We start from the raw sequence: 15,971 nt of genomic DNA, 5'->3' as shown, positions 1-15,971 counted from the left end.
GAAGTTTTGCTTATAACTTACCTTTACTTCCATCCAGATTACACTAGAATTAAATTGTATAGAACAATATTTTTCACTAAATTTACCAGATGTGCCAACAGTAATTTATTTTTAGTTAAGTAATAATAATAAAAAAAAAACAGTTGGGTGTAGATTAAAAAAAGGATAATCCTGAAATTAATAAAAATGGTCATGAGAAGATTTCTAGGTTTTGCTTTATAAAAATCAGCATTTAGAATTTCACAGTAAAGAGGTCCTAAATTCCGCATACAACATGAAATTATATAAAAATAGAAGACATAGATATCTTTAAATCTTTAATCCTTTGATTAAGCAGCAAGCATATCACTCTTCCAGGCCAAACACTGCTTAAACAAAAAAGAAAAATGACGTGCAAAATATTTACAAAATATGCAAAGCACACGATAAAGACATCTTACTATATACATGTCATATTACTAATGAAGCTAAGATTTTTCTACTGTGTGCTCTCATGTACACAAATCAAATTACAGCACATCCCTCAGATGCAGCACCTTGGCCAATGTCTGGGATAGAAGAGATTTTAAGTGGATTACAATATACTGAACAGCTAGACAGATGCTAGTGCTGACCAACTTAACTGACATATCCCACATACTGTATACTGAAGGTCTATTGACAAGACAATAAAAGCTGTAAAAGTATTGTATGCACTAATGCAAGACTTGATCTAAGTACTTACAAAAATGCTTTAGATAATATCTTTTAAGATATAATTGTCCACCATGGCTTTTTAAAGTAAAAATATGTATAAATTCTTGAACATTAAGAATTTTAAATCACTTAGATTTTATATGGTTACTAACCAGGGCCAAGGACTATTTGAGATGATCTAAGGAGAAAGAAAAGGACCCATCTTGGAAAAAGACTGATACATTATGTCAGGATCCTTCTGGAAATAAGTGGTCTAAATTTCTGAATTAAAATTAATCAATAAATTTAAATCTCTTTTTAATGCTTTAGAGCCAAAGGTAGGGACTATTTTTTTTTTCAATATTTTGAGAAAACAGGGCCTCTCAAAACATAAATTAAGGCCTTTGATGTTGACCATTTCATGACATAGTTGTAAATGTAATGAAAATGTGGATGTACATTTAACCTTGTATTCCACCAGTACAGTATTCTAAGTGATCTATCCTTTTGCACAAGTCATGATTCCAATACGAAATTCTTGTATCAAAAATATTAGTAACACATTGCTGAAATACTATCACTTGTAAAATATTCTTTGTAGGTACTTAATGATTATGTGTTGAACTGGGAAGACTTGAAACATCTTTTTGTTTCATTAGAAAAAGGAGTCTCAGTATTGTTAATTAACAGCACAATTGTGACAGTATTCTGATACATCTTTAGGTAACACAGAACAAATTCTTCAATTTATTTTATGAAATAATGTTGATGACCTAACCCTAAACCAAACCCACGAGTACCAGTCAGATGCAAGGAATACACAAATGTGTCCGAACAGTACAATAGAGATTTACCATGAAAACATATTTTATATTAAATGCAGACCATATTAAGTATGAGGGCAACTTTAAGTTCAGAAAAAACTAAACACAAAAAGGGTACTGCAAATAAATGCTTCCATAACCACCATCCACAAAACTGATTAAATATAATTATCTTCTAAAGTTCCCAAGTATAGGTAACTACTAATTAAAAGCACATAGAATTTAAAAACATAAAATAAAAAAAATCAAAACTAACTTCACTTTCAAGGAACTTAAAGACATTGTACTTCAACATATCGAGTCCTTGTTTGTATGTGATATTATTACTCCAATTCTAATCCTGATACTGGTAGATGCTCGGCCAATGACCTCTAAACAAGGACGCTGCACTAAGACCCTAAACTGAATATTAAAGGGTTAGTAGATTCAGTACATTCTTTGTGGTTTCATATAATTGCTTTGCAATTGATTAAACTGCTTTTTCTTTTAAAGGAATACATTAAAATTCCTTTAGGAAAAAAAGCAACACTTTTGAAAAAGGGGATATGAAGCTATAATTTCTTTAATATGCATTAAAGTATATGCATAAAGTAAATGAATATATGTCAAAATCTGAAATATGCAGGCTATTTATTCTTGCACTCCTAACATAGGAAAATGTTTATTAAAAAAATATTAAATTAAAGAAAAAAAGTCAACCATCCTTAACTTAAGACACTTAGGGAGTTATCACAATTCCTAAATCAATATTCATATACTAAGAGCCTTGACTATGAAGAGGCTAGAATATAAAGAACTTTAATAAAATAAATATAGTAAGAACAAAACAAAAAAAACTTGGTATATAGGATAATCTTTTTTTTTTCCTTATGAGATCACGTTGCTGAACATACACTCCAGAAAGGAGGCTAACTGGAGGCTTTTTGTTGTATAACATTTTAGTCTAGTGAACTGAAAAAATTCTTAGCCATCCACATATGCTATTCCACTGCCACAGAAACTAGTTCGCAGCCTCAGTATCTAGGAAGAATTATTCTTTTCCCTCTTTTGCATCAGTCAGATGAATATTGGTGTGATGGTATGAAAAGTTACTGCAACTCTGTCCAATTTAATTTTTAGTGCAGTGAGGACTGTGAATCTGTCTGAATTCCGATAAGTGATGGTGGCTGTTGACCACCAACTGCGGACAACACTGGTCTTGGATTTAGACGGGGTGGCATAGAATTAGCAGGGCGAATGAGAGGTGGTGGAGGCTGATTTAGCGTTGGCCGGGGCTGGATGAACCGAGCCTGCTGCTGGAGTGGAGGAGGCTGCCGGTGAAGAGCAGGGGCAGCAGGCAGTGTTGGACGAAGAAGTGGTGGAGGCTGGTTCAGAGTGGCAATGGGGGCTGTTGGTGTTGGAGTGGATGATGGGGCAGGAGGTGATGGACCCAGAGTCCGAGAAGCCTGTGGGGTCTGTGCCTAGAGGTGAGAAACAAAAATACATTTATGAGATGATGGCTCGTAATGAACTTAATACAATATAGTTTGGGCTGTCACAGGAAAAACAAATCAAAACAAAACGAAACAAAACATAACACCAGTGTTTATTGGAAGCACAAGCTTCTTTTATTTTAAACGTTAAAACAAAACAAAAAACCAAAAACCGAAAAAGCAATGAGGCTACCAAACAGGCATCTTTATTAGTAAACAGCTTAACACTGGAAATAAAAATAAGACTATGAAAGAACAATACACTCTCCATTCTTCTAGGATCAGAACTTAGCATGTCATTATGACTTAAAGAGTCACGAGAAATGCACCACTGATTAAGTGTATTGTCAACCTTTCATGCTCATTTAGCTGTCCTCTGACAAATTAACCTTATAGAACACCATACAAAATGGTGATTCCTCAACTCATATTAGCTCAAATTCCATACACAAACACACCTCCTCTTCTTCATCAGTGCTCTTCCCTGATGGCACATTAGAAGCACTTTTTGTCTCCTCCCCTAAAGTAGAAGCATCACCATTAGAAGCCTGGGTTCCTTGTTCTGCTTCCCACTCCTGCAATACCTCCTCTAAGTTAAACCGACGCCTGTAGTTTACAAAGAAGTTCTTCACTTGGCCAACAGTCTTGTTGCCAATTACATCTGCAATAGCTTGAAAATCTTTACCATATTTGCGGACACCTGGAAGGCAAAGTAAATAATACACCTGTGAAGGATCAATAAGGAGAGCTGTGTGTACTACACATCATGCACACACAAAAGATACCAGCAATGAAAATCCTTTCTGATAAACTCTGCTCATTTCTCAATTCTGAGATAGAGGCTAAGATATCAGGGTCACAGGATGAAAATTATCAATTACGTCATTTCATCAAGCCAGCTACTTGCCCTCTACTGAACAATCAGAAACTTACCATTTTTTACATACTCATTTTCTCCAATCCTCTCTTGAACTCTCAAGTATATACAGTCCATTTATTGTAAAGCATTGAATTCTTTGTTCCATCCTCAATTCCACATTCATTTATTTCCCTAGTAGCCAGTCACCTAAATTTGAGCAACACCGTTTGTAAACAAAACTGGATGGGAATGAGCCTTCTCTTTTATCCCCTCCATGGACTGAGTGAGTAGTCTTAGGGTTCCCCCGTTAAGAAAAGCATTGTAATTTTGGTTTTAATACTAACTTCAAAATAATTACTTGTCTATCCCACCAGGGTACCAAGGAATAGAAGATACAAATTTAAATGTAAAAAGCAGGAGAATCATCACAATCTAATGGATAAAAAATGGAAGATATTCTTCAGAGTTAGGTTTTAACTCATCTAATGAGTTCTAAGGACTGTATGTATGAAGGATTTTAAGATTATAGTGGTGACTACTTGTAGAGCACTTGTTTTAGTCAAAATCTAAGAAGTTTTATTTTATGAAACTTTATTATAATGAAGATAACAAAGATATCCAATTATCTATGGAACTTAAAACAACTTTATATAAATCAGATGATACAGCTCTGAAGGAATTCTAAAAGTAGTTCATAAGAATATGTTAATACCACAGCAGAGGTGCTAGATATATTCTTGCTGATATCAACTGGCACAAAATATCTGGCTACTTTAAAACATCATTTTTAATGGAAGAGTTTTGAGTTTATATGCTTAACTTATTTGCTCTGTTCTCAAAGGGAAACACACATGCACAGCAATCAAATAATAATGGTCCACAGACATTGTTTACAATGTTTTATCAAAATAAATTCTCTTTAAACCCATAAACGGATTTCTAGTTTGGACTTCATACTTAAGTCTGAATTATAATGTTGACTTGGTTCCACTGAGGGTTTATTTGGCAATAAAAATCCAGTCATTTCACAGTAGGAGTCATTGTTACATATTCAAGTAATTTTCTACTCCGTAGAATTTGGAAAAGGGAAATGTTTTAAAAAGTTTCTGTGCCTTTTTTAAAGATTAAATTGGAGACTGAGGCACTGAAGAGTAACTACTAATCAGAAACCAGACATACTGTTCTTTTAATGTACTAATTTTCATAAGGGATACTTAATTTACATTCTAGAATGGCTAACCTTTTTGAATACATGAGTTTAGAAATGAAAACCCTCAGGAACTATATGTTTAGCAAAATATAATCCAAAATCTACCACTAAGTTATCCCAAAGCCTCATTCCATTATTTAACTGTCCCCTCTTCTGACTCTCTTCCTTTTGATCTTCCACCTTTATTTTCTCTTGCTCAATGGAGTTCACCTTGTCACCAATATTGTTACATTTCCAAAATTACAGACCCAAAACCCAGAACTATTTCCCATAGGAATTTTAGTTTTTCCAGAGACCCTAGATTTTGAGGACTTTTTCCCAGTCACCTAGGTTCTGAGTTAAATGTCTGTGTATTTATTAATTCATGCATTATCAGTCTTGTATCATTTACTCTGCAAAATCTTAAGTATCAGACCATATTGCAGACTTCTGTAGTAGGGCTGGGGATCCCAGTCATAAACTTAAAGTAAGTTATTAATCTCCTCAGCCCACCAGGATAGCTGGCAGGGTCTGGAACCAGCAAAGGCTCCTTGGCAATCAGCTCTGGACACAAGCAACCTCACCTGTTTGTCCTACTATATTGGAACAAAATTTCATTTTCTGTGTGCAATGATGTAAAAAAATCCTGTGGAATACATATCACTGAAGTGCTGGGTACACAGGAAGTACTCAGGAAATACCTGACTGATTTTTCTTTCCTGTAAGGTTTCTTTCTAATTTTCTTCCTAATTTTTCCTAAAACTAGAAATAGCATAGATAACTGACTTCATCACCTTCACACTCTCAATGACACTACTCAACAGGATGGTTTGATTAGAAGATGGAATTCTTAAACTCTGTACTGTAGCTGGCAGATAGGGAGACTCTAGTCAAACAATGACCGAAGAAAAGACTAACTAACTGGAACTGCTCCTTCAGAAGACTCTTCTGGAGGACAAGCTAGCAAGCAGTAATAAGGAGCAATCAACTTTAACAAAACACAGCATCAGAACTTTCTCAGCTCCAATCTATACCTGGGGATAAAGGCAGCCCAAAAGTTTTATTTTGTTTTATAGTTTATGATAAGGCAATCTGCTTACCTTATCAGTAAGGGCGTTAGTTAAATAAGATGATTAAATCAACCCTCCTTCCTGAAGATGTAAAAGGCTCAAGTCCCTTTAAATCAGTTGCTAAACAGAACTTTTCACCTTCAGGGCAAGAGGTTAGTTTTTCAAGGATCTTAGAAATAAAAATTTAAGGGTATCCTGCATAAAGCAAATTATAAATTTCCCAAGGAGAGGAAAAAATTATTTTCTGTCAAATTTCTAAATATTTCAAAGCTACAATAAAACAACTGGGCTTCCAACTCTGGCAGGTGATACCTTGTAGTCTTTAATATATAGTCTTACTTGGGACTTTACACAAAGGTACAGTTGATTAGATTATTCTGTTATCATTACATTTTATGATAACCCACATTTTCCAACTATACTACCCAACCCAAAAATACCCATTCATGTTTTTTGAGCTATGGCTAATAAGATAGTAACTTCAGGAGCATTTATATAATATTTGTAATAGCTATAATATGGTGTGTTCCCTAGTCTGGGCATGCAATCATAGAAATTTTTATTTTACTTTTTTTAGTTAGAAGGGATAGCCTATCATGAATACCTACTTTTGGTATATTTAAGAAGTTATTTTTAAAATTTGACTTTGGCCTACCAAAAAAAAAAAAAAGTTGAAATATCAATAGTTGACAAGATGCTTCTGGGTAATGAAATTTTGGGGAATATTTTTTCTTGCTTCTTTAAAGCAAATTTTCTTAAAAAGAGCATGAAATTAGTATGATAAGTGGGAAACATTAATTTTTCAAAACTATTTTTTTTAAATAAAAGGAATATAGTGACAACCAGAAACTCCAGGGATATGGTCCTTTTCTATTAATAAAGTAACTTTTAAATTCAAACCATTTGGAAATGTACACTTCTTCCCACCTCCTGTAAATCTCTCCAAGAATTCAGAATTAAAGAAGGTGAGAAAGATATGAACAGCAGTGGGACAGACAACTATGCAATGGCTGAAAAAGTCAAAATCACCTATCTTTTCTCTTCGGGGGTTTACATTCCCACCTTCCTTATAAATTAACTTCCACTACAAAAATGCTTGGAAGTTTGAATCATTAATTATTTGAGGAGCACCAGAAGGCTGACAATTATACTTCGGATCTCACACAGGTATCTAACAGAAAACTCTCTTAAGCAAACTAGTCCCTGTTATATAGAAAGGAATGAATCTCCTTATCCCACCTCCTTTTGATACTTCACATACTGGCTTACAATCCCTATGCTTTTATCAACTGTCAAATCTCTCTAAACTATTAAACCAACCTAGTTCTTTTCGTTAGTATGAGATAAAATTAAAAAGAAGTCAATTTCTAGACCTGCAACTTCATGTCTCTTAAAAAGGAATGGATTTATTAACTACAGGAAGAGAGGTAACATTAAATGGTAAGCTGAACTCATTGGAACATAGTTTTATCATTTCCTGTTTTATGTGAGAAGTCAGGCAAAATGAAAAAAGAACAAAAATTAAAGTTGATATCTTGATAAACTGGAAGTTTTGTTGCTGTTTATGCTAATTTAGCACAAATGTTTTGGTTGGGGAGCATATTAGTTTTTTTTTTTTAGCACGAATAACTAGGAAATGCAAACATTTAAGAAGCAACTTGCAATAAAAATGGCAAGTACTGTTTGCCATGCTTCTGCCCCTCCCACACTTTATTTTTTAAAACAGCCACTAACTGTTTGATTTGCTGCAGATAAAATATATCTAGTATCTAATTTCTTTCTTAATTCTTGCTAAAAACAAAAGCTTGCCTTTAGGGTAATTTCTAAAATACTAAATAAATTAGAAAAATTTATATTTATACATATGCCGCAAGCTACTAACAAGTATATTTCACCACTAAAGCAAATAATGTGAAGAGTAAAATTGGTCTCACTATTTGTTATAATTGTAAATATAAGTACTTATGGCTGGAACAGGTGAAAGAAATTGTAGAAATACCATTCCTGACAAAATATTTTTAAGGGATTAAATAATCTATATTATTATATTCCACTTGGGCACTCTTGAACCATGTTGTTCAAGTTACAACACAGCTAGAACTGGAATTAACATAATAGATTACAAAAGGATAAAGACATTCCTATTTGGTCTGAAAATGGTATCTCCCCCTTTCAATTAAGGAAGAAAGAAGGGAAAACCTTAATTTAAATGATTAGCATTTAGTTAACAACAACATGAGTGGATGGGATAGGAATGTGAGGTGGTAAATATATATTTGGGCTTCAGGAAATCTTTATATATATTTTGTTTTAAAAGAGTTACTACAAAAATGTTTATTTAACAGTAGAGTATAAATCTCACTACAGTAAATATTTATTTCTCCAAGTCACTGTAATCTACTATAAGGCAAGATAAAATAAAGCCCTTAACAAATGAGTGTCAAATCAGAATGTCTGTCTTGAATATAAAGTGCTATACAAATTAAAACATGTTAACATCAAACGTAAATAATTATTACTTTTAAAACTGAAATGGCTATAAGAGTAATTCCACATATAAGTTTATCATAAGTAAACATTAAAAAAAGCAGCAGCAACAGCAGCAAAAAAACAAAAACAAGAGTCCACTAGAACAAATATTTCTGGAGAGCAAACTATAAACATTAAAATAGATACTGCAATTATGTACCTTAACCACACTGAGGTACTGGTGATATTACTATATGATTACACTGTTTATAAGATATACTTCTGGGCTTGCTTCATTCATTCATTCATTCATTCATTCATTCATTCATTTATTCATTCATTCATTTTTTTGAGGTACTGGGGCTGGGGATTGAACCTGGGACTGGAATCATTCTTTTACTTATTTTTTTGAGGTACTGGGGCCAGGGATTGAACATGGGACCTCATTCATTCACTTACTTATTTTTTTGAGGTACTGGGGCTGGGGATTGAACATGGGACCTCATTCATTCACTTACTTATTTTTTTGTGGTACTGGGGCCAGGGATTGAACATGGGCCCTTGTATATGTGGGAAGTCAGTGGTTAACCACTGAGCCACATCAGTTTCCCTGAGTTGGTTTTTTTGTTTGTTTTACTTATTGTTTGCTTTTATTTTTTTCATAAGGCACGGGGAACCAAACCTGGGACCTCCCATGTGGGACACAGGTGGTCAATCACTGCAGCCACATGCACTCCCTCAGCATTATTTAAATGTGTGGGTACGTGACACAAAAAAAGGCACTATTTAATTCTCTCTAAAATAACTACTTTGGACACAAATGGCTTTATATTATTTAATTTTATGTAACAAAATAAAAACCCAAAGTAAAAAAAACCAAACACTCAAAATAATATAAGCAAAGAAAATTAATACTTATTGATAGTGTGCCTTCAAAATTATAAGAACATGCATACAAATTCCTATATTAGTATAATTTATTTAAGGATTATTTTTAAAATATGCATAACAATAGGGAAAATGCCTCAGTACAGAGACTATGTTTGTTATATGTTATTCCATTCTTTAAATATTTACCAGCTGAGATAATGTCCACATATACAGCTCAAACTATATATAGAAATCTTGCAAATGCCTCTTCCCTTGAACGCAGCTTTGCCTAATATCCAACCCAGCCATAAGCTTCAATGGACTGTACCACCTAAAGCAGTGCTACAGAACATCAAATCCTGAATACAGTATACAGAAACATAAGCTCAGATTTTGAGATCTTCAGAAAATCCTATCACTGGGATAATTCTTATACAAGAGTACAGGATTAATTTACTGACCTTTAAGCAACTGAATACTGGAAACCAGTGTTCAGCTCTTATGGGCTATGTAATTATAATGGAGGGACACATAGGCTTTCTATGAATAAAAGCAATGTCTTTTTAAAATAATGATGCTAGAGCTATAAGTTGTCATAGTTCTAAATGAATATAAAACAGCCACTGAAAATATAAATTTGTAAATTGTCAATTTCTAATTTTATAACAGCTATCATTGAACCTTATAAATGATCTGAACCTTGTTCTTACTAATTCAGGAACATAGTTCACAATAATGGATGTGCTCAATGCACATCTAGCACCCTGCCTCCATAATATCAGGTATTTCTCATTATGAAATGACTGTGTTATGCTGTATAGGACAAAATGGAGGGCTGATATCATCCTGCTGGCACCCACTAAGACATTTTCAAATCATACTGGCTGGATAATTCTCGCTTTCCCTAATCCAAACTGCAGAGTCATTCATCAGTCAATCTTTTTTTTTTTTAAATGAGTTACCAGGGATTGAACCCAGGACCTGGTACATGGGAAGCAGGCACTCAACCACTGAGATACATCTGCTCTGCCATCAGTCAATCTTTAATTACATTATTCTCATATATGAAAGTATACATACCCAGGTTCAATGCCTGCACATCATTTTTACATTAACTATGTTCTCTGATGAGTATGTGGAAATATTTTAAAAGGCATGCTTACATACTTCACTGCTAGACTGTTTATACACACATTTATTGGGCCTTGCTCTTTCACAGTAGTTAATCTAGATGAAAAGCTATTAGTACTCAACACAAAGAGGGCTCAGCTAAAAAGAAACAAAATATAGACCAAAGCTTAAATTACATAGCAGCCAGAAAACAGTTTATTTTGAGGGGAGGAAAAAAACAAAACAAAACAAAACAAAACCCCAAAACAACAACACAGAATACTGCATACAAGTATATAATTTGTCCTTCTTTAAGTTTTCAAAACATGAGAAAATTTAAGTTTATAATGCTTCCAATTTGCCCAATGCTCTTCATAATTCAAAATTCTTCTGCCACACAATTCGACAAAGCAATACACAAGTAGTGCATTTAAAATGCTATATATAATTTTTCTTTTAATTCATGATGCTAAGCATTCAGTAGCCTATCTCCTAAGTTTATGACACTTGGAAAGTTAAGTATATAATTAATATTTTTAGTACCTGACATTTATCAAATAGAGAAACACTATCATACAGAGTACAGAAACCAGAAACATATCATAATTCATTTATGCTTTTAACTATAAGTTATCAATGAATGATACAATAAGAATGAACCCAAATGCAGGAATGCTGAAAGCAGAGGCCCAAGTGATATGTCTATGCTTGTCATCACCATCATTTTATTCAGTGCTAAGAATGTGTTATATGCTGTTCATGACCTGAAATGCACACAGACTCACTATATAATGAGTCAGAGACACATCCACAAATACAACAAAGAATTCCTGGTCACCAGGACTTTGTGGTGAACACAAGAGCCCTTTCTTGATCCATTTCCAAAGGAAGGAAGAACTATGGCAGGCACCTTTCATGACAAGTTAAAGATAATTATTAATAACAATAACTGCTTATCTTTAATATACCTTGCACTGCTAGAAGCTGCTCCTCTGTGGTCCAACGGGCATTAATTTTCTGATTTGACTACAAAATTAAAGAGAAGTTTCCTAATGAGGATATGAAGACAGACATTTTTCAAAAGTGCTTATTTTTTTTTAATTTTTCACCAAATCACAGATATAACTAAAATTCTGATTTATAAAGATTCAGTTTTTAGTAGGATTTATAAATATATACTTTGCGTTACCTTTTAGCCACACAGAAAGATAATGTGAAAATAAAATGAACCAATTTGGGAATGAACAACATTTGCATTTATGCTCTAGTCAGAGACATTAATACCTGAGAAAATCTATTAGAGTAGTTGTCCCATTATCTGACTACAATGTTCCTATTACACACTGCAGATATTAATTTTAGCCTAGTTTTAAATGTCTTAAGAGACTCTCTCTTCTTTAGAGAGGCTCTAGAAATCTCTTTAAAATTTCTTCCCATCATATTTTGATTAAACCTATCCCTACCCTCCCTACAACAGTGGTACAAATGAGCACTGTAAACCAGGTCTAAGCTCTAAAGTATTTCTTTAAATTTTCTGAAACAAAAAGTGACCCACTGTAAAAATAGGTATCTTTCCTAAGACTTCCCAGTATTTTTGTTAAAACAAATGAACAAAAAGTAAGTTTAGGATGTATCTATTGTGGTAACATTATATTATTAAATACCTAATCAAATTTCATTAGAGTATACCCACTGCCTAGTTAATCAAGGACCACTGGCAATAGATGGAAGGACAGAAATAAGTACACTAGCCTACAAAGGTTTACAGTAGGAGCTACAAGATAAAGTGGCCTGTTGTAGCATCCAGACATATTGGGCAAAATAGAAAGGAAGGCTTGAGTATAGAAGAGTTGTTTAGGATTTACCTCACTCCCAGTCTTAGCAGTAAGCGTTTCTGCAGTTTGCACAGACTCTGGGTAATAACAACTTTATCACCATAAGTAAGAAGCATTCAGAAGAAAGGATGAAACAAAAATTACAAAAAAAATTATTAGAAGAGAAAGGAAAAAGTATTAAAAGAGTAAGGAAAGGAAAAATCTAAAACAAAAAGAATTGAATTCCAGATAATAAGATTAAAAAGGGATGGCAAGTCAGGCCACACAGCAAAGAGTAGACAAGCCTCAAGATTCAAGGTTACCATGCAGGGGTGTCCCCCGCGTAGGGGAGCCCTACACGCAAGGAGTGCACCCCGTAAGGAGAGCCGCCCAGCACGAAAGAAAGTGCAGCCTACCCAGGAATGGCACCGCACACACAGAGAGCTGACACAGCAAGATGACGCAACAAAAAGAAACACAGACTCCCGTGCCACTGACAACAACAGAAGAGGATAAAGAGCATGCAGCAAATAGACACAGACAACCGGGGTGGGGTGGGGGAAGGGGAGAGAAATAAATAAATAAATCTTTAAAAAAAAAGATTCAAGGTTAGGATACTGGTGATGAAGCAAAGGAACAATACTAAAAAGGAAATAAAGAGGAGGAATAGGAAAAATGATGAGGGACATAGAAAAGCAGTAAGAAGAAAAAGGGTGAACAAAGCTAAAAATGGGAAAAGAAACAAATGAAAAGAGAAAGGAGATGATAGAGGAAAAACTAGAAATTAAAATATATGTTCCCCCAAAACAGTAGTAAGAATGGTGTATCAGCTAATATTTGAATTAATATGCAGGCAATCTGATGCTACCTACATTGTGAAAAGTAGATAAAAGAGGTCCTTGGTACCGAAAGAAATTGGTACTAGAATCAATTTAAAACAGGGCCAAATATTTCATAGTAAATGGTGAAAAAATAAAGGGTTTATTGCAATTTAATCTAAAATATAAAACTAAAAGCTGCAAAAATTAGTTCATTTCTTTAAAAAGTTAATGATTTAGCTTATAGACTTTTTTTTTGGCATATCTTTTCTGACTACACAATAGTATAACATCTTTGGCTGTGAAATTTGCAACATGGTTTAGTCATTTTTGTTTTGAAAGCTTCAATGATTTTCTCAAGGCCTTCTCAATTCTTTGTTACTCAGATTCTTTTTTTTGAACTGCTTGCCTATAAGTCATCATCCTTTTTTTCTCCAATCATTAATTCTGCTGGTTGTTTATCTGTCAACAATTCTGTAGCTGATTTAAACCATTCTCCAGTGCTTTCGCACAGACTTTATCTTGCATCTGTTGCAAGTTGGGCAAGTTCATTTTAATTTGTGCTATAATTGCATTGTATTAGCAAGAGAGTGACAAAAAAAGATGCTGATATAATGGGTGGGACAGATAACAAGAATTAATGAGAGAGATTTGGGGAGTAAGTCTAATTTTATAAGTGATCAGCTCATTAGTGAATATTTTAATGTTTGGCAACTTTGGCTTCCCCACGCTGCCCTGATATGGTAAGTATTTGCATACAGAGGATCCCCTGTAATGTCTATACTGCAAATTGTTTTGAGGATTAAATATAACTAGGTCTGAGGATATATTTAGATATAAAAAAAGCATCAAGCATAGTGCCTGAGCAAACAGAAGTTGATCAACTGATGTTTGTTAAATGTAAAATTGCAGAAGGTGGAGGAAAAGGTATTACATTATTAATGCAAAGGAAACAAAAAATGAAAGAGAAATAACATGCACGGTAAGAACTTAATTTTTAAAAATTCAACAAATATATTTTTAAGTATGCCTATAATGTAGATCATAGAATAAAATGATGGGTTTTATTATTTTTTTTTTTGTCCGCTTCTGTTGTTGTCAGTGGCACAGAAATCTGTGTTTCTTTTTGTTCCGTCATCTCTCCGTGTGTGCAGCACCATTCCTGGGCAGGCTGCACTTTCTTTCGTGGTGGGCGGCTCTCCTTATGGGGTGCACTCCAGGGCACTCCTTGCGCATAATGGGCGTGCCCCACACGAGTCAAGGAGGCCCGGGGTTTGAACCGTGGACCTCCCATGTGGTAGAGAGACGCCCTAACCACTGGGCCAAGTCTGCTTCCCCCCAAAAAGATGGGTTTTAGAACAGATGTTTCTGAAAGGCAAAGATGAGGAGAAAGCATTCCATGTGTAGAGAAGATCAGGACTTCTATCAAAAAGTTGGAAATATGCCTAGAAAGTTGATGATATTTAGCTAAACTAAAATACAGTAAGGACCACTTTTGGAAGTGAAGTGAAAATCAAGGATGATGAGGAGTTCAAACTAAATTTAAAAAGCAATGTCTTTTTTTTTTTTTTGGAGATGGAAGGATATGCTGTGGAGGTGTGGAGGGAGGGGCAGGGGTATGATTATAAGCAGAATAAGGCTTTCTGTCTGGAAAGCTAAGAGAAGGGGGATGCCAATTAAGAACCTAGGAAGTCAAGAAATGCTGATTTGGAAGATGTGGAAAGGCAAGGCTAAGACAATGAATTTAATTTGGGATACACTGAGAATGAGATATTTGGCAAAGCATTCAAGTGGAGCTCAGGTTCCACTTGAGACTAAAATAGATTTAATTACTCAATTTTGAAGGGCCTGGGAAATTTTTATGAAAGAATACAAGAGTCATATCTTACTCAGATGCCAGGTTCTAAAATCAGCTTATGAATTAAAAACCAAACAAAACAAAATTTGAAATGTCCTTACAAAGGTAGCATGGAGTCAGGCATATAGTCTCCCAGTAAGTCCACTATGCCAGTTAAACTTCCAGCATTGGAATGGGTTTTTCAGTTAAACTCCAGATGAAGCTGGTGGCTTGAACTTAGGATAGTGTACTAAAAAACATATTTAAATATTAGAATCTCACCCAGTTCAGTGAGATGGTCAAGCAAGAGGTATGTGGAAGCTGAGACTGATTAAAAGGAATAATAGATTCACAGGTGCCAGCTCATGACTGCTCACTCTGGGGGCATATACCCAACAAACGGAGTTCAGATAGAACTGCAGCACCACCATACTTGCTGTTACTAAACATATTCTTTTATTTGGTCATGTGCCTATTGTTGAATTTGTGTTATATTTAAATGTACATATGATCTGATTTCAATATAGGTGAAGTGGTGAGATTGATATCGCCAAGAGAAATGAGAGAGAGTGTAATGAACTCTGAGGACAAAAACTTGGAGAATGCCTATCTTTAAGTATGGAAAGGAAAATTATAGTTGAGAAGAGAACCCAACAGTTACAGAAGGACATTAACCTCTTAAAAGTTAAAGGAAGAAAGAGGGGTAGTCATTTTTATCAAGGGGTCAGAAAAAGGTAAAGGGAATTAAGGAGTTAGAGTTGAAGAATTTGGTCATTAACACCAATGTTAACCTTGAAGATAAATCTTTGGCAGAAAAATGCAGGGGAGAGTTGAAATTTTATGGGATTAAATAGTATACATTTGGTCAAATAAATGCAGTGGAAGAGGGGAAGACTGAAGGAAAAACAGGGCAACATTTTTTTTTTTTAATTATAGGATTCATGTTAGTAATATTTATATTTTC

At 34.3% G+C, this 15,971-nt stretch overlaps 1 protein-coding gene across 3 annotated transcripts in view; it reads right to left on the bottom strand.

The window, feature by feature from the left end:
• Positions 1-304: 304 nt before the first annotated feature.
• RCOR3 (REST corepressor 3) overlaps positions 305-15,971 on the bottom strand; it is a 58,332-nt gene continuing 42,665 nt past the window's right edge. For 2 of the 3 annotated variants that reach the window (XM_058275160.2, XM_058275161.2), the window contains exons 10-12: positions 11,507-11,564; positions 3,430-3,671; positions 305-2,959 (exon numbers count right to left, since the gene is read on the bottom strand). In XM_058275160.2, coding sequence (XP_058131143.1) covers positions 2,615-2,959; positions 3,430-3,671; positions 11,507-11,564 — 645 coding nt within the window. In that variant the 3' untranslated portion in view covers positions 305-2,614. The remainder of the gene's footprint in view (positions 2,960-3,429; positions 3,672-11,506; positions 11,565-15,971) is intronic. The other variant, XM_058275162.2, reaches the window with a different exon arrangement.

Source organism: Dasypus novemcinctus, chromosome 13 (genome assembly GCF_030445035.2).
Source record: "Dasypus novemcinctus isolate mDasNov1 chromosome 13, mDasNov1.1.hap2, whole genome shotgun sequence".
NCBI classification, from domain to species: domain Eukaryota; kingdom Metazoa; phylum Chordata; class Mammalia; order Cingulata; family Dasypodidae; genus Dasypus; species Dasypus novemcinctus.
The sequence above is the reverse complement of the archived record's forward strand: the minus strand, read 5'-3'. Positions and strand labels throughout refer to the sequence as shown.